Here is a 21,766-nt window from a genome sequence, read left to right as displayed (position 1 = left end):
ACTCTGGCAGGGGCTTGGTGGGGAGGAGGATAAAAAGAGGGAGAGCCCTGGGATGAGAGTCCTACTTAATTCAAACCCTACTCTTCACCAGTAAATTTAAAATAGTTGACCCCTAAAATAGCTCAGGTATGAACTAAATCTATGCATGAAGTGATCTTAATCTGAAGTCATTCTCATAAATATTTCTTGAATAACTAGCCCCTATATCTCCTTCACTACTTTTAAGAAAGTGGGAAATCCCTTTTGGAGACCAGATAGCTGATAGAGCTGTGATCCGAATTTTTCCCTAAGTAGATGTTAAGAGACAATACATTTTTAAGAAGTAGTAGGAGTTCCATATGTTATGATAAAAGTTAATTTAATTTATTTGGGAAAAAATACCATCTTCCTTGCTTGACAAGGGTAAATCCCCACCACGGTGGAGTTTGGTTGTTAAAATGAGTGACCACTGCTGTAGTATAATGTCCACATGTCATGTGTGTACAATCGACAATTAGCACAAGTAGTAACAAGGTGTCCAAATGACTGTTTCCAGTTTATCCCACTGACTTTGCCGACAGTTTCATATCATGCTGAGAAGAGGACCACAGGAAAATAAGCCAAGAAATGTCCACTGCAAGAGGTCTTTTTGTTGATTTAAGTGTAATCTTTACAAAGCTTAACAGTTCTCCAGCTTTGAGTGCCTAAATTGTTATTGCAACCAATTTCAGTTTTGTGCAGACCATGAATTAACAAATGTCTTCTAACCCAAGAATCACTTTTAAGACAAACCCGTATTTGATGATAAACTCATATCTTCAAATGCATGGCTTTAAACACCATTGTTTTGCACACTCTGAAATGTGATTTTTTTCCATCCCAACATTGTGATGTCATAAATTAAAAGACTAATACAGAATTTCACCAGCACTGCTCTATTACACCAATGCCCAGGAATTGACTGTGGTCTAGTCTTCATCATCCAAGTTTATAAAAAGGAATTTTGAAACTTCAGTTCTATTCAGACAGCTCAGAGCCAGTCCTCTTTCCCACTCCACAATCAGTATTTTTGGAAGTGCTGGTCCAAGCCATTTGGGGGCCCTCTTCATTGTCACTTGATACAGAGACCTGAAACCCGATTATCTTCAGCAGGAGGATTTTAGTTAATAAGCATCAAGTGGTCATCGCTTCCATTCCTGCAATAGAAAGGAAGCCAAGGAAAGAGAAAAGAGAACAATGGCTTAAAAATCTTTGAGATGGAACAGGAATACATACTCTATCATGTAGGCATACATAGGTTATTGGCATGCTGAGTGTGACATTTCTTCCATTAAGAGGAAGAAAACTTAAGAAGGACAATTTACATTATTGGGGGTTTGACTAGATGCTTTTGGTCATTTTGAGGAGCTGCCTACCCTCCATCTCCCTTTGACAAAGCTTCTCAATGGCTAGAACCGCAGATTTTCCTCCTTGTGGTAGAGAAGAAAGGTCAACTCTGTATCTGCTCAACCAAGCACATCTCTCCCAAGCACCAGATCACATTAGAACTAGAAGAGGTTGCAGAGGCTACCTGTTCCACTCTGATGACACTGGAGGAACCAAGAGGTTTAGGAAAGGTCAAGGGACACATTCAGTAATTGGCAGGGTCCAAAATGAAAACCCAGGTGTTCTGACCATCAGGCTAGGGGCTCAGTCAACTATTCAAGGGAGAATCAGTCTGTGGGAGATTGAATCTGTGGTGGTTGCTGGACTGCTTGGTTGAAAAAGAGCAACCTGGCCACGTTCCAGAGTAGGTGGAGCTGTGATAGCTGGGTTGCATGTCATGGGCACTGGAGAGGGGCCCAGACACCAAGTCTTATGATGCCCTTATTCCCCAGGTTCCCTCAGTGAGGTCTGTCTCCAATACGTACTCTCCACTCATAGCCTTCCTCAATTTTATTCCATTCTTAGGTTTCCGGCTGTTAAACACATCCAGGTGCATTTAATTTTTGGTGATTTCAAAGCCATCACTTGTTCCAAGGCCCCAGTACAACCCATTTCCTTCATCAGGCCCCATGACCCTCATTGACTCTCTGCAGGGTCCATCCAGACCGCCCTAGGTTCCAGGCTTTGATCTGATTATTCAGCTAAAACTGATCTAGCTGACTTCACCCATGACCACCTTCAGCCACTTCTGTTTTTATTTTTGATATCCTCTTTTTTCAAAACTTTCAGCATCTTAGTTCTTCAGCTGATTTCCTTTGGTGGACTCTTCTGTTCCATTTAATCCTTTCATTCCTCACGATGGGCAGACCTGCCTCCGCACCAGGCACCCTCTACAACCCTTAGCATGTCTTAGGGAAGACTGCTGACGTTGCTCTGTTCTTCTCACCACTCAGGTCCGATCTTATCACTCAGTCTTCCAAGTTCACTCCTTAAATCTTTCACTCATTCCATATGGCTGCAAAGAAACCATTTAACAACCTCCCAGGGCTTTTTGTGGTATAAACTGAGGCCCAAAAATCAAACACCAAAACCTATCCATTACTTTCTAGAATTACAACCACATTCTCAAATGCTTTTTTTTTTCTCTTTACAGTTAACTACATATTAGAAAAGCAACTTTGAGAGACTTTCCTTATAATACAAGGTGCCTCCTAGGAGGCAGCTGCCTATAAAGAAAAGTAATTTCCCTTTATCCTTGCTTCCATGGCAACACTTCAATGCTCTGAGAGGATAAACTGTGATTGTAAAAACTTAACTCTTCTTAGAAGACCTCATTTCATATTTACCAGACATTCTTTGGAAATGCTCCAACATACCATTTCAAATCCCAAGTTGCAGTATGAATTGATTAACGGAAAATACATCCTGCGATTTTAAGTAGCAATTATGTTCTCCCATCTTCCTTCAGGAATCTGGTCTAGAGAATCCTTCTCGAAACACATGAGTAGGGGGTACTTGCAGTTAACAACCCCTACTCCTGACTTCAGATGAAAACAAACATGGGCATAATTAAGAAAATTATCCTCATCTGACCCCCTTTCTAGTCCCCCAAGCCACTATGTGGAGGCTTTGCCACTGAGGTCCAGACTATTTTTGCACGTGCACTGATGAATGGCGAGCAAACAGCAGGTGATCAGCTGATTTCTGTTTGCAGCCAAGGACACGTATGGCTTCCTCTCAAGCAGGTTTCCTGCTCTGCTCAAGGAAGGTTATTTGTACTACAGATTGCGAAAAGGGGAAAACACCTTTGACGTTCCCAGAACTCCATCTCTAAAAAGAAGGGCTTTGACCTCTTCCTTTGGCCAGCTCACCCTCTCGACTTCAGGGACATAGCTCATGCCTTCTCAAAACAGTCTCATAATATTCCCAAGAGATTTCAACCATGTCATGTACCTTTCTACCTTGTTCTATAAGAAACAATTCATTTCTAAAGTCAATTACAGTGGGAGGAAAGCAAGGAGGGATGCATTATTTCCCCCAGTCAGCTGATTCCTGAGTGTAGCATTTGACCTGCGAGGACCCTTTGTTAAGGCAGCAGGGCGTCTCATCCCGGGAGCACAGAGACCCGACTGAACACAGTACTGACCTCCTCAGACAGCAGATGCAGGACAGGAAGGCTGATGACTCTTTCTGACACTTCTCTTTGCTACCACACTCCTTCAGGAATTCCTGAAGATCCGTGGCAGGAAACCCATTCTGTTGGTATTTCTTTAAAAAGTACACAGTGTTGTTACCTTAGTTATAATGAGAGAAATTGCTTCTTGTCAACAAACCAAATCCATCTCTGCTAAAATAAAACTCTCCCACGTTGCTAGCACAGATCCAAGAACTGACATTAACAATGATCGATCATCAATCAATCTATCAGTCCCTTGAAAGCCAAGCCAGGGTCACCATGGCTTGAACAGAGAGCCATGGGAACAGAGAGCCATCCAGAGGAAAACTCCAGAAATCAAGCCGTGGTGGGGCAGGGGAGAGGTGTGTTAATTAAAGGAGTGATGGAAATAGAAGTCTAAAGCTTTCACATTCATTGCAAGACCAGGTAAGACCTCCTCTTCCCCACACTGCCCATAGAGTCTGGCTGGGAAGTAATCCCCATTTCTTCTACTTTTGTAGAAGTTGGTCACTTAGTGAGGTAGAAGGCAGTAGGTCCCTCCAAGCAGACATAAAGACCCTGAGAGACCCCTCCCCTCACACTTAGCGAGGTCATCCACCAGGTCACCGAGGCTTGGCGCACTCACGGGGACACGGCCGCGTCAAGGACAGGCTCCCACGGTGAGCAGGGCACTGCTCATTCCCCCACGGCCAGCCCCGCTGTAGAGCCAACCACCCATTCCCACAGGAACACGCATCTCCTTGCGCACAAAGTGCTCAGAAGTATTTCCAATGGACTGGCTTCTTCTGAGATAGTCTGAGAAGGGTTCAAGAAGAGGACAACACCCCAAGACACGGACATGGCACCCCTGGTTGCTCAGATGCTGGCCCCGAAACAGGATTTTCTGAGCATGACCATCTGCTGCAGAGACACCACTGCCCCCGAGGCAGCAGAGCTTCCTTCATGCTACACATAAGTTAAATGGACCTAGTCTGAAAGGACACACAACCCACCAGGTGGCTTAGGAAGGCAGGAGGCTAAACAGCCACAAAAGTCTTAGCTTTTAAAATGTAAAGGAAACCTGCACCACACGAGCGGCATCCAGTGTATGAGGTATGCCAATATCTGGACACTTGTCAGGATGACGGTCACCCCTTATCACTGAAACTCACTACTCCAAGTCTAAGTTCCGGGACAGGCAGGTACACCTGTCAGTGCCAAGACCGACAGCCCAACTACTTGATTTACCAAACTCAGCCCATCTTTACCCATTTCCTTTCTCTTTCCCACCACACCTCCAAACCAATCCACTGGGCACCAGGGACAATGTCCTAAATGCATATTTAAATTAACCTCCAGCATCTAAAAAGTTTCTTTTCTACAAAACCTCAAAATCTAAGTAAAACTACAGTATTTTAAGTAAGTAAAATATTATAGTATTTTCCCATGTTCTGATCTATACAGAATTTGCAATCGTTTTTTGGCAGGAAATAATAACTGCTTACCTTAATGGTGTCATAAGAATCTGTAATAATTGCAATGAAAAGGCTGAGAATCATATATATGAAAAGACTGATGAAGGAATATAAATACAGGCGACTGAACAGCCACACCAAGAGGCTCTTCTGCTGGATGTGAGCAAAGGTCGCATACATGTCATCACCGTTGACCAGAGAAAACAAACACTCAGCAACTGTGTTCAGATTTTCAAACTGCGGGGGAGACCAAAAGTAGCTTTTGAGACATATTAGCCAAAGAAGCAGAGAAGTATCTAGTTAGCTTGTTTTGTTGAAGTTGTTGCTGCCATTGTTATTAACATTCACTTTAGGGAATCTGGAATACCACGCGTAGGAAAGCGTTACTCAAAACTTTCCTCCACACTCACAAAGATCATCTCTTGACACTTCCCTCAGTTTTTTTCCTTTGCACTTTTTATATTTGTGGTCATATCATCTAACAATTCTGGATCCAGATTCTTCTTTCTTTTCTATTTAACATAGTCTTATGTTATTCATACTTAGCATTTGTTAGATAATGGAACCACTCCTTGGAAATGTCAAATTTAACTATTTCCCTTTCACTGGACATGCCAATCATGTTTGCTATTATAAAGAACAATGCAATGCACGTTTCTTAGCATAATGTTTTTTTCCTATTACTGGGTCTAAGCAATTAACTTTTTTTTTTTTTTTGGCTGCATTGGGTCTTCGTTGATGCATGCAGGCTTTCTCTAGTTGCAGGCTTTCCCGAATCAGCTGCTCCTTTAACCCTGTCCTGTCTGAGCGAAGAACAGATGACCTCAGGTGAACTACATGCAGAGGCGGGGTCAAATCCAAAGCTGAACCCCGGGAGCTGTGCGAACATAGAAGAGAAAGGGAAATCTCTCCCAGCAGCCTCAGGAGCAGCGGATTAAATCTCCACAATCAACTTGATGTACCCTGCATCTGTGGAATACTTGAATAGACAACGAATCATCCCAAACTGAGGAGGTGGACTTTGGGGGCAACGATATATATATATATTTCCCATTTTCTCTTTTTGTGAGTGTGTACGTGTATGCTTCTGTGTGTGATTTTGTCTGTATAGCTTTAGTTTTACCATTTGTCCTAGGGTTCTGTCTGTCTGTTTTTTTTCTTTCTTTTATTACTTAAAAATTTTTTTCTTAATAATTATTTTTTATATTTTATTTTAATTACTTTATTTTATTTTATTTTATCTTCTTTCTTTCTTTCTTTCTTTTCTTCCTCCCTTTTATTCTGAGCCATGTGGAGGACAGGCTCTTGGTGCTCCAGCCAGGCATCAAGGCTGTGCCACTGAGGTGGGAGAGCCAAGTTCAGGACACTGGTCCACAAGAGACCTCCCAGCTCCACATAATATCAAATGGCAAAAATCTCCCAGAGATCTCCATCTCAACGCCAAGACCCAGCTCCACTCAACGATCAGCAAGCTACAGTGCTGGACACCCTATACCAAACAACTAGCGAGACAGGAACACAGCCCCACCCATTAGCAGAGAGGCTGCCTAAAATCATAATAAGGCCACAGACACTCCAAAACACACCACCAGACGTGGACCTGCCCAACAGAAAGACAAGATCCAGCCTCATCCACCAGAACACAGGCACCAGTACCCTCCACCAGGAAGCCTACACAACCCACTGAACCAACCTTAGCCACTGGGGACAGACACCAAAAACAACGGGGACTACAAACCTGCAGCCTGCGAAAAGGAGACCCCAAACACAGCAAGTTAAGCAAAATGAGAAGACAGAGAAACACAGAGCAGATGAAGGAGCAAGATAAAAACCCACCAGACCTAACAAATGAAGAGGAAATAGGCAGTCTACCTGAAAAAGAATTCAGAGTAATGATAGTAAAGATGATCCAAAATCTTGTAAATAGAATGGAGAAAATACAAGAAACGTTTAACAAGGACCTAGAAGAATAAAGAGCAAACAAACAGGGATGAACAATACAATAAATGAAATTAAAAATTCTCTACAAGGGATCAATAGCAGAATAACTGAGGCAGAAGAACGGATAAGTGACCTGGAAAATAAAATCGTGGAAATAACTACTGCAGAGCAGAAAAAAGAATGAAAAGAATTGAGGACAGTCTCAGAGACCTCTGGGACAACATTAAATGCACCAACATTCGAATTATAGGGTTCCCAGAAGAAGAAGAGAAAAAGAAAGGGACTGAGAAAATATTTGAGGAGATTAAAGTGGAAAACTTCCCTAATATGGGAAAGGAAATAGTTAATCAAGTCCAGGAAGAACAGAGAGTCCCATACAGGATAAATCCAAGGAGAAACACGCCAAGAGACATATTAATCAAACTATCAAAAATTAAATACAAAGAACAAATATTAAAAGCAGCAAGGGAGGGCTTCCCTGGTGGCACAGTGGTTGAGAGTCCGCCTGCCGATGCAGGGGACACGGGTTCATGCCCCGGTCGGGAAGATCCTGCAGGTCGCGGAGCGGCTGGGCCCGTGGGCCACGGCCGCTAAGCCTGCGCGTCCGGAGCCTGTTCTCTGCAACGGGAGAGGCCAAAACAGTGAGAGGCCCGCGTACCGCAAAAAAAAAAAAAAAAGCAGCAAGGGAAAAACAACAAATTACTCATAAGGGAATCCCCATAAAGTTAACAGCTGATCTTTCAGCAGAAACTCTCCAAGCCAGAAGGGAGTCACAGGACATATTTAAAGTGATCAAGGAGAAAACCTACAAACAAGATTACTCTACCCAGCAAGGATCTCATTCATATCTGATGGAGAAATTGAAACCTTTACAGACAAGCAAAAGTTAAGAGAATTCAGCACCATCAAACCAGCTTTACAACAAATGCTAAAGGAACTTCTCTAGGCAGGAAACACAAGAGAAGGAAAAGACCTACAATAACAAACCCCAAACAATTAAGAAAATGGGAATAGGAACATATATATCAATAATTATCTTAAATGTAAATGGATTAAATGCTCCAACCAAAAGACATAGATTGGCTGAATGGATACAAAAACAAGACCCATATACATGCTGTCTACCAGAGACCCACTTCAGACCTAGGGACACATATAGACTGAAAGTGAGGGGATAGAAAAAGATATTCTATGCAAATGGAAATCAAAAGAAGGCTGAAGTAGCAATTCTCATATCAGACAAAATAGACTTTAAAACAAAGACTATTACAAGAGACAAAGAAGGACACTACATAGTGATCAAGGGATCAATCCAACAAGAAGATATAACAATTGTAAATATTTATGCACCCAACATAGGAGCAACTCAATACATAAGGCAAATACTAACAGCCATAAAAGGGGAAATCAACAGTAACACAATCATAGTAGGGGACTTTAACACCCCACTTTCACCAACGGACAGATCATCCAAGATGAAAATAATCAGGAAACACAAGCTTTAAATGATACATTAAACAGGATGGACTTAATTGATATTTATAGGACATTCCACCAAAAACAACAGAATACACATTCTTCTCAAGTGCTCATGGAACATTCTCCAGGATAGATCATATCTTGGGTCACAAACCAAGCCTTGGTAAATTTAAGAAAATTGAAATCGTATCAAGTATCTTTTCTGACCACAATGCTATGAGACTAGATATCAATTACAGGAAAAAGTCTGTTAAAAACAAAAACACATGGAGGCCAAACAACACACTACTTAATAACCAAGAGTTCACTGAAGAAATCAAAGAGGAAATCAAAAAATACCTAGAAACATATGACAATGAAAACACGACGACCCAAAACCTATGGGATGCAGCAAAAGCAGTTTTAAGAGGGAAACTTATAGTGACACAATCCCACCTTAAGAAACAAGAAACATCACAAATAAACAACCTAACCTTACACCTAAAGCAATTAGAGGAAGAAGAACAAAAAAGCCCCAAAGTTAGCGGAAGGAAAGAAATCATAAAGATCAGATCAGAAATAAATGAAAAAGAAATGAAGGAAATGATAGCAAACATCAATAAAACTAAAAGCTGGTTCTTTGAGAGGATAAACAAAATTGTCAAACCATTAGCCAGACTCATCAAGAAAAAAAGGGAGAAGACTCAAATCAATAGAATTAGAAATGAAAAAGGAGAAGTAACAACTGACACTGCAGAAATACAAAGGATCGTCAGAGATCACTACAAGCAACTGTGTGCCAATAAAATGGACAACCTGAAAGAAAGGGACACATTTTAGAAATGCACAACCTTCCAAGACTGAACCAGGAAGAAATAGAAAATATGAACAGACCAAACACAAGCACTGAAATTGAAACTGTGATTCAAAATCTTCCAACAAACAAAAGCCCAGGACCAGAGGGCTTCACAGGCGAATTCTATCAAACATTTAGAGAAGAGCTAACACCTATCCTTCTCAAACACTTCCAAAATATAGCAGAGGGAGGAACACTCCCAAATTCCTTCTACGAAGCCACCATCACCTTGATACCAAAACCAGACAAGGATGTCACAAAGAAAGAAAACTACAGGCCAATATCACTGATGAACATAGATGCAAAAATCCTCAACAAAATACTAGCAAACAGAATCCAACAGCACATTAAAAGGATCATACACCATGATCAAGTGGGGTTTATTCCAGGAATGCAAGGATTCTTCAATATATGCAAATCTCTCAATGTGATAAACCATATTAACAAATTGAAGGAGAAAAACCATATGATCATCTCAATAGATGCAGAGAAAGCTTTTGACAAAATTCAACACCCATTTATGATAAAAACCCTGCAGAAAGTAGGCATAGAGGGAACTTTCCTCAACATAATAAAGGCCATATATGACAAGCCCACAGCCAACATCATCCTCAATGGTGAAAAACTGAAAGCATTTCCACTAAGATCAGGAACAAGACAAGGTTGCCCACTCTCACCACTCTTATTCAACATAGTTTTGGAAGTTTTAGCCACAGCAATCAGAGAAGAAAAGGAAATAAAAGGAATCCAAATCAGAAAAGAAGAAGTAAAGCTGTCACTGTTTGCAGATGACATGATACTATACATAGAGAATCCTAAAGATGCTACCAGAAAACTACTAGAGCTAATCAATGAATTTGGTAAAGTAGCAGGGTACAAAATTAATGCACAGAAATCTCTGGCATTCCTATATACTAATGATGAAAAATCTGAAAGTGAAATCAAGAAAACACTCCCATTTACCATTGCAACAAAAAGAATAAAATATCTAGGAATAAACCTACCTAAGGAGACAAAAGACCTGTATGCAGAAAATTATAAGACACTGATGAAAGAAATTAAAGATGATACAAATAGATGGAGAGATATACCATGTTCTTGGATTGGAAGAATCAACATTGTGAAAATGACTCTACTACCCAAAGCAATCTACAGATTCAGTGCAATCCCTATCAAACTACCACTGGCGTTTTTCACAGAACTAGAACAAAAAATTTCACAATTTGTATGGAAACACAAAAGACCCCGAAGAGCCAAAGCAATCTTGAGAATGAAAAACGGAGCTGGAGGAAATCAGGCTCCCTGACTTCAGAGTATACTACAAAGCTACAGTAATCAAGACAGTATGGTACTGGCACAAAAACAGAAAGATAGGTCAATGGAACAGCATAGAAAGCCCAGAGATAAACCCACACACATATGGTCACCTTATCTTTGATAAAGGAGGCAGGAATGTACAGTGGAGAAAGGACAGCCTCTTCAATAAGTGGTGCTGGGAAAACTGGACAGATACATGTAAAAGTATGAGATTAGATCACTCCCTAACACCATACACAAAAATAAGCTCAAAATGGATTAAAGACCTAAATGTAAGGCCAGAAACTATCAAACTGTTAGAGGAAAACATAGGCAGAACACTCTATGACATAAATCACAGCAAGATCCTCTTTGACCCACCTCCTAGAGAAATGGAAATAAAAACAAAAATAAACAAATGGGACCTAATGAAACTGAAAAGCTTTTGCACAGCAAAGGAAACCATAAATAAGATGAAAAGACAGCCCACAGAATGTGAGAAAATATTTGCAATGAAGCAACTGACAAAGGATTAACCTCCAAAATTTACAAGCAGCTCATGCAGCTCAACATTGAAAAAGCAAACAACCGAATCCAAAAATGGGCAGAAGACCTAAATAGACATTGCTCATAAGATATACAGATTGCCAACAGACACATGAAAGAATGCTCAACATCATGAATCATTAGAGAAATGCAAATCAAAACTACTGAGAAATCACCTCACACCGTTCAGAATGGCCATCATCAAAAAATCTACAAACAATAAATGCTGGAGAGGGTGTGGAGAAAAGGGAACCCTCTTGCACTGTTGGTGGGAATGTAAATTGATACAGCCACTATGGAGAACAGTATGGAGGTTCCTTAAAAAACTAAAAATAGAACTACCATACGACCCAGCAATCCCACTACTGGGCATATACTCTGAGAAAACCACAATTCAAAAAGAGTCATGTACCAAAATGTTCATTGCAGCTCTATTTACAATAGCCAGGACATGGAAGCAACCTAAGTGTCCATCAACAGATGAATGGATAAAGAAGATGTGGCACATATATACAATGGAATATTACTCAGCTATAAAAAGGAACGAAACTGAGTTATTTGTAGTGAGGTGGATGGACCTAGAGTCTGTCATACAGAATGAAGTAAGTCAGAAAGAGAAAACCTAATACTGTATGCTAACACATATATATGGAATCTTAAAAAAAACAAAAACAAAAAGGTCATGAAAAATCTAGGGGCAAGATGGGAATAAAGACACAGACCTACTAGAGAATGGACTTGAGGGTATGGGGAGGGGGAAGGGTAAGATGGGACAATGTGAGAGAGTGGCATGGACATATATACGCTACCAAATGTAAAATAGATAGCTAGTGGGAAGCAGCCGCATCGCACAGGGAGATCAGCTCTGTGCTTTGTGACCACCTAGAGGGGTGGGATAGGGAGGGTGGGAGGGAGGGAGACGCAAGAGGGAAGAGATATAGGGACATATGTATATGTATAACTGATTCACTTTGTTATAAAGTAGAAACTAACACACCATTGTAAAGCACTTATACTGTAATAAAGATGTTAAAAAAATAAAAAATAAAAATAAATTCCAGAACAACAACAACAAAAAGACAAGGGACAGTATCTAATCTGGGTTTCTAAATGGTAACCACGGCTTGTGAAGATCTCCTAGAATGAGAACAGCCCTGGGCCTGGATGCCAGTGAGAGTGAGTGCAGGGGCCCAGGACTGCAAGGAATCCACAGGAAACTGAGGAGGAAACTGGAGAGAAAGTAAGTCCAGAAGGGGGCGGGGGAGGGATCTCTGCTGGACTCAGTTCTAGACGAGGCGAGTTTGAGGGGCCAGGTAGAAGCGGTGACATGAGGTAGTTAGCTGGAGGCTGACTGAACACGTGACAGCCCTGAGGGGCAGAGCTGAGCAGGGGCCAGTGTGGAATGTCCCCGGAATCCCTCAGCCCCCATCTGGCTTACGTGGTTGACAAATGACTGCCACATCGACTAAAAGCAAACAGCAGGTGCTTAATGAATGAACATCTCTGGGGTCAGAGGGTTAAATATTAGATGAATGCGAAAAACTTCTATGTCAAGAATGATAATGACTTAATAGGCAAAAGACAATATAGTTTTCAGAAACGCAGATGCAACAAGTTACTGTAGAGTTGTGAACCAATTCTGTCCTCAGTGGTGGGGGCCTATACATCCATCAAGTCAGTAAGTGTGGCTTTGGGGGCAGCCAAGTCCCTCATGAATGTCTCTGGGACATTTCCAGTTGGCAGTCGTGCTACTAGTTCACATGCAACACAATAAAACCTCCTACCACCTGAACCCAGAAAACGTGCTGTCCTTCCAAATTTCCCTATTTCTGTCAGTGATTCCAGTCTCCTACCAAAGAAAAATTACTCCAGAATAATCAAGTGCTTAAAACTGTGTGTCGCTTATATGTGGAATCTAGAATATGACACAAAGGAACCTATCTACGAAGCAGACTCATGGACATAGAGAAAAGACTTGTGGTTGCCAAGGGGGAGGGATGGAGTAGGAGGTTTTGGTTAGCAGATGTAAGCTACTATATAGAGAATGGATAAACAACAAGGTCCTACTATATAGCACAGAGAACTATATTCATTATGCTGTGATAAACCATAGTGGAAAAGAATATTGAAAAAAGAATGTATATATATATATATATATATATATATATATATATATATATATGTATAACTGAATCACTTTGCTGTACAGCAGAGATTAACACAATATTGCAAATCAACTATATTTCAATTTAAAAAACACAAAACTGTGTGTTGAATCCATTTATCTTCGCTGCTCTACAATCCAATAAGGTCTGTCTATTCCTATGATGCTTCTCTGACCCACTCATTCTACTCCATAAAAAAAAAAAAAAAAAAAAAGGGACGTCCCTGGTGGCACAGTGGTTAAAAATCCGCCTGCTAATGCAGGGGACACGGGTTCAAGCCTTGGTCCAAGAAGATCCCACATGCCGTGGAACAACCAAGCCCGTGTGCCACAACTACTGAGCCTGCGCTCTAGAGCCCATGAGCCACAACTACTGAAGCCCGTGTGCCTAGAGCCCGTGCTCTGCAACAAGAGAAGCCACCGCAATGAGAAGCCTGCGCACTGCAATGAAGAGTAGCCACCGCTGGCATGGACTTATACACACTACCAAATGTAAAACAGATAGCTAGTGGGAAGCAGCCGCATAGCACAGGGAGATCAGCTCGGTGCTTTGTGACCACCTAGAGGGGTGGGATGGTGAGAGTGGAAAGGAGACACAAGAGGGAGCAGATATGGGGATATATGTATATGTATAGCTGATTCACTTTGTTATAAAGCAGAAACTAACACACTATTGTAAAGCAATTATACTCCAATAAAGGTGTTAAAAAAAAGAGTAGCCCTCGCTCGCCGCAACTAGAGAAAGCCTGCACGCAGCAATGAAGATCCAACACAGCCAAAAATAAATAAATAAATGAATTTATAAAACAAAATACTGTACGTTGAATCCATTTATCTTCCTGCTCTACAATCTAATAAGGTCTGTCTGTTCCTATGATGTTTCTCTGACCCACTCTTTCTACTCCACTCTGATGTCAACACTTACATACTTATTACAGAAACCTCCAAGGAAGCCTTCTTTACTTCAGTCTCTTCAGCTTCCAGTCCAAGCTGCAGTAAAATCTAAACTTCAGAGAATATAGCCTTCAAGGTCATGTCTCTTGCTTAACAATATTCAAAGTGTGGAGGCAAAGCAGAAATCCAAACCAAGAAGTTTGGAGTAAGGTTCCTCCTTTGTGTGGCCTCATTCCATCCCTTCATGGCAGTATTAACATCCTGTGTGTGCCCCCTTCTCTCACAACACCCAGCCATCTTCTCTGTCTTTAAATCATGGGATTTATTCTCTTCATCTGGTATGTTCGTTGTTGTCTGTGTCCGATGAAGCCAACGTTGAAGGGCCATTTCAAAGTCTGCATCAAGACAGACTGCCCTGGCAGCTCTAGTCTGCTCTCTGTGTCAGTAAGAACCACAGAGGAAACTACTGGTTGGTCTTCTGATTGTTCTCTACACGCTTCTCTGTACCCCAACCAACAAGCAAACACCAGGTCCTACCCTCCCTGCTCCATGGCTGGATGCATGGGGTAAAGTCTGTAACCAAGGGAGAGTACATAAATGTACCCCAAACAAGAATCAGGCCCATGGTCTCTCTGAACAGCAGTACTAAAGTCGCTCTCTACAGAGATCTGGAGGGAACATCCATCTGAGCAAATCACTTATTAATATGCAGATAACTTACCAGTAAGACAGCCAGTTCCCAGACTAAATAGTTTCCATCCCCACCACTAGCCTTAAGACAATGAAATTCAAGTTGGTTTCTATGGACATCAATTACAACTCTGACAGCACCATTCATAATTCATATTTCTCAGAGTTTCTTTTGGAATCTGGCAAATTCCTTTCTGTAGTGTCAAGAACCCCTACAAGTCTGTGTTTCGGGTTCCAGAATTGCAAGTTGGTGGGCACAAAGCAAATTCATCCCTTAGTTTCCTGTGTAGTTACTTAGAATCAGTCTAGACACAAAATGCATCTCAGCATTAATGTTATCCAGCTCCCTCTTCTCTGGGCATGTGAGATTTATTTTAACCCACCAAAAAGTTAAACAGAGACCCAATAAGGTAAGTAATTGGAACATACTCTATCATTTCGTCCCACAAGAAGTGGCTGTGAGCCAGTTCCAGTGGCCAAAATTCATAGTAGAAATCAGCTTTTAAAATACCCAAGGTGGAGAACAGTATGGAGATTCCTTAAAAAACTAAAAATAGAGTTACCATATGATCCAGCAATCCCACTACTGGGCATATATCCCGAGAAAACTCTAATTCGAAAAGATACGTGCACTCCAATGTTCATAGCAGCTCTATTTACAATAGCCAGGACATGGAAGCAACCTAAGTGTCCATTGACAGATGAATGGATAAAGAAGATGTGGTGTATATATATATATATATATATATAATGAAATATTACTCAGCCATCAAAAAGAATGAAATCATGCCATGTGCAGCAACATGGATGGACCTAAAGATTATCATACTAAGTGAAGTAAGTCAGACAAAGAAAGACAAATACTATATGATATCACTTATATGTGGAATCTAAAATATGATACAAATGAACTTATTTACAAAACAGAAATAGATTCACAGACACAGAAAACAAACTTATGGTTACCAAAGGGGAAAGGCTGGGGGGGGGAGAAATTTGGAATTAACATATACATGCTACTATATATAAACCAGATAAACAATAAGGACCTACTGTATAGCACAGAGAACTATATTCAATATCTTATAATAATGTATAATGGAAAAGAATCTGAAAAAGAATATGTGTGTGTGTGTGTGTGTGTGTGTGTGTGTGTGTAACTGAATCACTTTGCTGTACACCTGAAACACTGTAATCAACTATACCTCAATAAAAAAAATTAGAGACTAAAAAAAAATACCAGAGGTAAGGAGAAATAAGGTCCTAATGCGCTTCTTGTCTAGAAGGACAGCATTTATAGGAAATTGTTTTTTGGTTCTTACAACCTTGTAAGTCCTTGGAAAGCAGATACTGTTGTGTCTCTGTTTCTGGTTCATTCAGCAAACTTGCTGAGTCCTTACCATGCTCTATGCACCACACTCAACACGGGCAATACAATCCATGGTCCCTGCCCTCCAAGAACCTGGGCTAGAAGAACCCGACAGTGTTTGGTGCATAGTAGACATTTAATAAATATTAAATGAATATCTCCATAAAGGGTCCTCCCAGGTTCCAGAGGAACATAGTGAGAACCCAAGCATTTGTTCCACAAATGATAATTTTGCAGTTGAGCCAAAAAGAACTTTCATTTGAATGAAAACATAACCTGCAATAGCTTATGTCAGAGAATGACAAAAATTTGCTTCAAGAGCTGGTGCTAAGAACCTCATGCAGCATTCAGATAAAACGTTTTTACCAGCTAATAGTTGTTTTGAATAAGACAGGTGCTTGGCTAAAAGCAGAGGCCTTGAGAGCACAAATGTAACACGGGTGCTGCTGAACTTTAACCGAGGGCATCAGCCAAGTCCACCGATTTTTCAGTGCTTTGCCTTCTCATCTGTAAAATGGGGACAATGAACGCAAGACAATGGTTTATTCCTCGGAAAGTCCTCAGGGAAACGTCAAAGCCACATGAGAGTAATGTTCCTCCTTCCCTCATCTTGAATTATTAAACATCAACAGTCTCCAGCCCGCAGTGCCCAGACATTTTGAAAGGGCGCTGTGCCAACACCCATTAGTGCTGGAGTCAACATTGGTGGGACACTTCTTGTATTTTTATACTCTTTCAGTTGAACCAGTGAAATCCGATGTCTAACCAGAAAATTCAAAGCTGAAATGTGAGATTCCTGCTGCCATACAAACAGCAGGGTGAAATTCTAGTTTTCCCGATACCTCCTCTTTAGAGTTTTTTGTTTGTTTTTTTAAAGAAAGAGTTAGCTTCCACACCCAAGCTAGCTGTGGTTCTACAAATTCTAGAAAATGCTCATGGTGCTGTTTTTCAAGGCTCCAGGCAATCCTGAAGGTCTTCTGATTCAACAGATACTGACTGACTGGCAGAACCTGAAAATTCCGACAAGTTGGGTTAATTTGGAGAGGGACGTGCAGGGGCAGTAAACATTTCTAACTTCAGACTCAAAGAAGAAGTAACACAGAGAAGAAAAGCACATAAGTCCAGATCCAGACTGAAGGTTTTCTCATGCTACTGACTAGTGCATTCACTGAATTAACTCAACTCCATTTCCACAATATACCAGCCTGGCTAGAGCTGGGAGACAGAAGCCATAAACAGACCTGCTAGACAACCCCAGAGATACAGTTCTTATCTCTCTACTCCTCGGGGGGAGAAGTGAAAGGCTGGCATTAAGTAAGAGACACAAGTCAAGAGGTGAAACGTCCAATATGGCAGCCACCAGCTACAGGTGCCTACGGAGCATCTGATGCGCAGCCGGTCCAAAGTGAGATATGCTGTCGGGATAAAATACACACCACATCTCAAAGACTAAGTACCTAAAACAAGGAATGTAAAATATCTCAATGTTTTATATTGCATACAGGCTGAAGTAATATTTTAAACATATTGGGTTAAATAAAATATATAATGAAAATCAATTTCATTTGTTTCTTTAAAAAATTTTTTTAATGTGACTACTAGAAAACTTAAAAGGATAGACATGGCTCGAACAGAACTGAACATATGAAAATGCAGTCAGACTCACAAAGCAAACAACATCATTGTTCACAAGGTAACCTTGATGCGAAGAAATAAGACTGATTACTTGGCTTTCCTCTCACGGCTGATCTACTCTTGAGTCAGACTGAATGCTCTCTTGTAATGGTCTGTTTTAGATAATACCAAGAAAAGAAGAAAAGCCCTACGGGGTATTGCTCAAAGCATGTGTATTAGGGTCAGGCAGACCTGGGTGTGCGTCCTATCTCTGCCATTCACTAACTATACAACCTCAGGAAAATTAACATATTAAGATCGCTATTTTCTGTCAAAGGATATTTCCCCACAGGGCTACTGGAAGGGTTAACCTAGCAAGGGAGGTAAAGAACATGGGCACCATATCTACCTAGCACACAGCACTTCAGAATGGTAGCTAGTTTAGTGAAATTCAAGCAACATTTTCTGAGCACCCTCCAAAATAATGATGGCGTAGGGAAGGCGGAGGGCAGCGGAGATAGGACCACTTGATTCACAGGCCTCGGAAGTTCAGTATTTATGCCGCGTGGCGCAACACTGCCCTCTAGTGGAAAAAATGTGGCAAAGCATCCAGACCATAAAACAAGCGAGGAAGAAAAATGTACATTTTCCTGGGCACTAAGACAGTTCTCCGGATCAGAGAGATAACATCGAAGAACAATTTTTACTCATGAGTCACCTTTAAAGCAGTGGAATGGAACTGGAAAGCAATAAGATTACCAAGATTTACTAGTAACCCAGAGATTGGCACTTTGTTGATTATACAGTTTCTCAGATAGGAAAACGGTAATTCTCTTTGGCCATATTAAATGAAACACTTAAAGAGGAGCAAGCCTGGGTGGATGCCAAGTTACTAAGATTTATTTTAGTAGGACAATACCGAACGTTTGAGTTTTGTGGACTGCTCGATTTTTGTGAAGAGTTTATAAACTAGATTTGACTGTGTTTTGTTTAATGCAACGACCAAGGTCAAAACTTAAGGCTGAGCTGTTATACCAGCATCATTATATTTTTACTTCTCTCCTGGTAGAGCACCTAAGCCAAGATAACAGTACTCTGGGCTATTGACGAGATTAAATGAGAGAGAAGAGAGAAATGCTTAGTATAGCATCCAGTGTTAGCTGCTATTAGTTTTATTTTTGTTGTTTCTGTTGTTCCAACTGCCAGAGGCCCATGGAAGAAAAACTGTGAGATGCAGTCATTGCTTTTACTTTTTTTGGTTTGAAAACAAGGCCTACCTCATTTCATTTCCTGCTATATCTTTGAATCAAATTTATCATTTTAAAACAAGAACAGCTGAACATAACTTTGATGTCCTTGAGCTTATGATACTGACTGAAGTCCAGCAATAGTTTAGAATTCAGATACTGACCTTTAATAAGGCACTAAGAGGACACTGAAATCAAAACCACCTGCAAAGGCAAGATGTGTTATCATTTTAATCATAAACCTAACATGGTCATTCTGGCCAGTCTTTATCCTCCTCCAGTCTCCTCAGTTAATTTGGATGAAATCCTTAATACTTTGAATTAGAAAGATTTTGTAATACGTTTCCTCATTTAATTTTCATTTTTATTACAGTGATCTCACGTCCAAACACTTCTTACTTGGTGACAGGCTGGGTTCATATGTGACCCCTTAAGCCAGACCCAGACAACCAGGAAATGCGCTTTCTGGTTCCCTGCAGTTCTTGTTTCAATACCTCGAAGCCACTTCAATATCCGGAGAAGGGAAAGAAAAAGAAAACCGATGCAAAGATACATGCTTACTGATGTCCAGGTTATGTGCTGGAGAAAAGTGGGATGAAGGTCAGTGCTGGAAACCCACATTTAAGGGTCTCAAGTGCTTCACGTGTAGAAGGAAGAATGAGGCTACACACCTTGTCATGATATGGTCCTAAGACAATCCAGCCGCAGAAGGTGTAACCCAGATAGATCATACCGGCACATGCGCAGAAGCGAAGAACTTTTGGCAGTGAGGCTTGCATTGTTAAAATGAGCACCTGAAAAAAATCAGCACAACGGGGGGGAATTAAAAAGCAGCTACTAGAGCCCAAAGAAATGGACCTCAGCCCCAGTGGTGCTACCCAACAGCCACATCCTTACATTATATGCTTGGAAGTAACCCAAGTATCTGATGACGCCAACCCAGACAAAGAGCGTAGATGTTCCAAGCAAAATGCTGCACAGATCGTAATTTGTGAGATTCTAGGGAATGAAAAAAACAGGCATGAGTAAAATATTCTACTCCACTCAGCTTATGAATCTCGCTTTAAACGGACAAGAAGGGACCGCCTGCCTCTCTACAGTGATTCTGAGAGTTTTCACACTGAAGAAGGAAATAATACAGAGCACAAATTCCAAATGTGTTCCTCATTTCCTTTTAGTATTAAGATTGGTTGAACTGAATTCTTAGTCAAATAGTATCCTGAAATAGAAATTGCATTTACCACTGACCTAGGCACTAAAGCACATAAACTAATGGTGTCTGTTAAATATCAAACAATACCTTTCAGCTACCTTTGAAAGAACGCTCCAGCGTGATTTGCCAACAGTTCCTGCTCTCAAGGACTCTAACTGAGGAGACGCACACACAAGCGTAATTCTAATACAATACGCTGTGTGCAGTGACACAATGCCGGGCTTGTCATGGAGGGCTTCCTGAGGGCGTGACCCCTGAGCAGTGCTGGGCCTGGAGGACAGGCTAGGGGAGTCTTGCAAGCAAACGGAGAGAGGCTGAACAGGGCCCAGTGCTGAGAGCTCGCAAGACGGGCCAGAGGGGCGGCACTGAAGGGTCAGGGAGAGCGAGGGCGGGAAGGGAAGGCAATGAGGCAGCTGCAGCGATCGAGGTCAGAGAGGAAGACGGCCTGAAGGAAGCCGAAGCAGTCAGGCTGGACAAGACGGAGGTACCTCGAGGTCAGGAGGGAAAGCTGGTAAGATTTGCTGGCTGACGGCAGAGCACGGAGGAGAGAAGTCAAGACTCAGGAGACTACATCGACTAAGTTACCCAAAGAGCCAGGCGCCTAGAGGCACTCAAGTATTCCTGCCCTTGCGCCACCCAGCAGAGCCCCCATCACTCATGGATGGGCACCTCGGCTCTTGACGCGATGGGTTCAGGGGCCAGCTGCTGCTTTTGCAACTTAAACAAAAACAAAGCCCGCCCAAACCACCAGTCTTCTCCAACTTCAGTTCCTATTCTGAAGATGCTGTCAAGTTTCCTAGAGGCTATTCACAGGAGTATCACCTTCCACAGAACATCCGCTTCTTCATTTTCCCTTCATGAGAAACCAAGTCAGAGGAGGCACTGCATATCTTACCGTATTTGAGACCATCCAGAAGAACAGAAAGAAGGTTTACCATGGGCTGCCGCTTACCTTGGCTTTAATTTCCATTTTTAATATGGATCCGATTATCGACATTAGGTCGCTGACAATCACCAGGATATACCATCTGTTGATGAACTCCCATTGGTCGGCGTTACACACACATCGCTTGTACTTCTCCAGGAAGAAATTTAAGAATCTCTGCGGCAAACATTTTAAAAAGCATTTCTTACAAACCACACTGCCCTCCGGAAGGAGAAAAGCGCGAAACAGTGCTCTCGCCTGTCTAAAGACACGGCATTGCCTTTTCCAGTGCGATGGATCCTCACTTGGAGGGTGGAGATTACAGCCCCCACCTTCCTCCACCATCCACCCGGCTAGAGGTGAGCATGCCAGTTAACTAAGTGACTCAAACACGCAATGCTGTGCTCTCACTCCAACAGACTCTTGTTGAAATAGCTAACACAGAGAACATTCCAAACACTTTACATATTTTCAACGCATTCAACCAGGCGACAACCCTACAAACTAGGCACCATGGAC

At 41.5% G+C, this 21,766-nt stretch overlaps 1 protein-coding gene across 10 annotated transcripts in view; it reads right to left on the bottom strand.

Moving 5' to 3' along the window:
• Window positions 1–339: 339 nt before the first annotated feature.
• Window positions 340–21,766, bottom strand: part of MCOLN2 (mucolipin TRP cation channel 2) — a 60,954-nt gene continuing 39,527 nt past the window's right edge. For all 10 annotated transcript variants that reach the window (XM_033431887.2, XM_033431909.2, XM_049708786.1 and 7 more), the window contains 6 exons: window positions 21,275–21,424; window positions 20,007–20,108; window positions 19,781–19,903; window positions 5,065–5,271; window positions 3,551–3,672; window positions 340–1,175 (listed from right to left, as the gene is read on the bottom strand). In XM_033431887.2, coding sequence (XP_033287778.1) covers window positions 1,139–1,175; window positions 3,551–3,672; window positions 5,065–5,271; window positions 19,781–19,903; window positions 20,007–20,108; window positions 21,275–21,424 — 741 coding nt within the window. In that variant the 3' untranslated portion in view covers window positions 340–1,138. The remainder of the gene's footprint in view (window positions 1,176–3,550; window positions 3,673–5,064; window positions 5,272–19,780; window positions 19,904–20,006; window positions 20,109–21,274; window positions 21,425–21,766) is intronic.

The sequence above is a fragment of the Orcinus orca genome, chromosome 1 (genome assembly GCF_937001465.1).
Source record: "Orcinus orca chromosome 1, mOrcOrc1.1, whole genome shotgun sequence".
NCBI lineage: Eukaryota > Metazoa > Chordata > Mammalia > Artiodactyla > Delphinidae > Orcinus > Orcinus orca.
The sequence above is the reverse complement of the archived record's forward strand: the minus strand, read 5'-3'. Positions and strand labels throughout refer to the sequence as shown.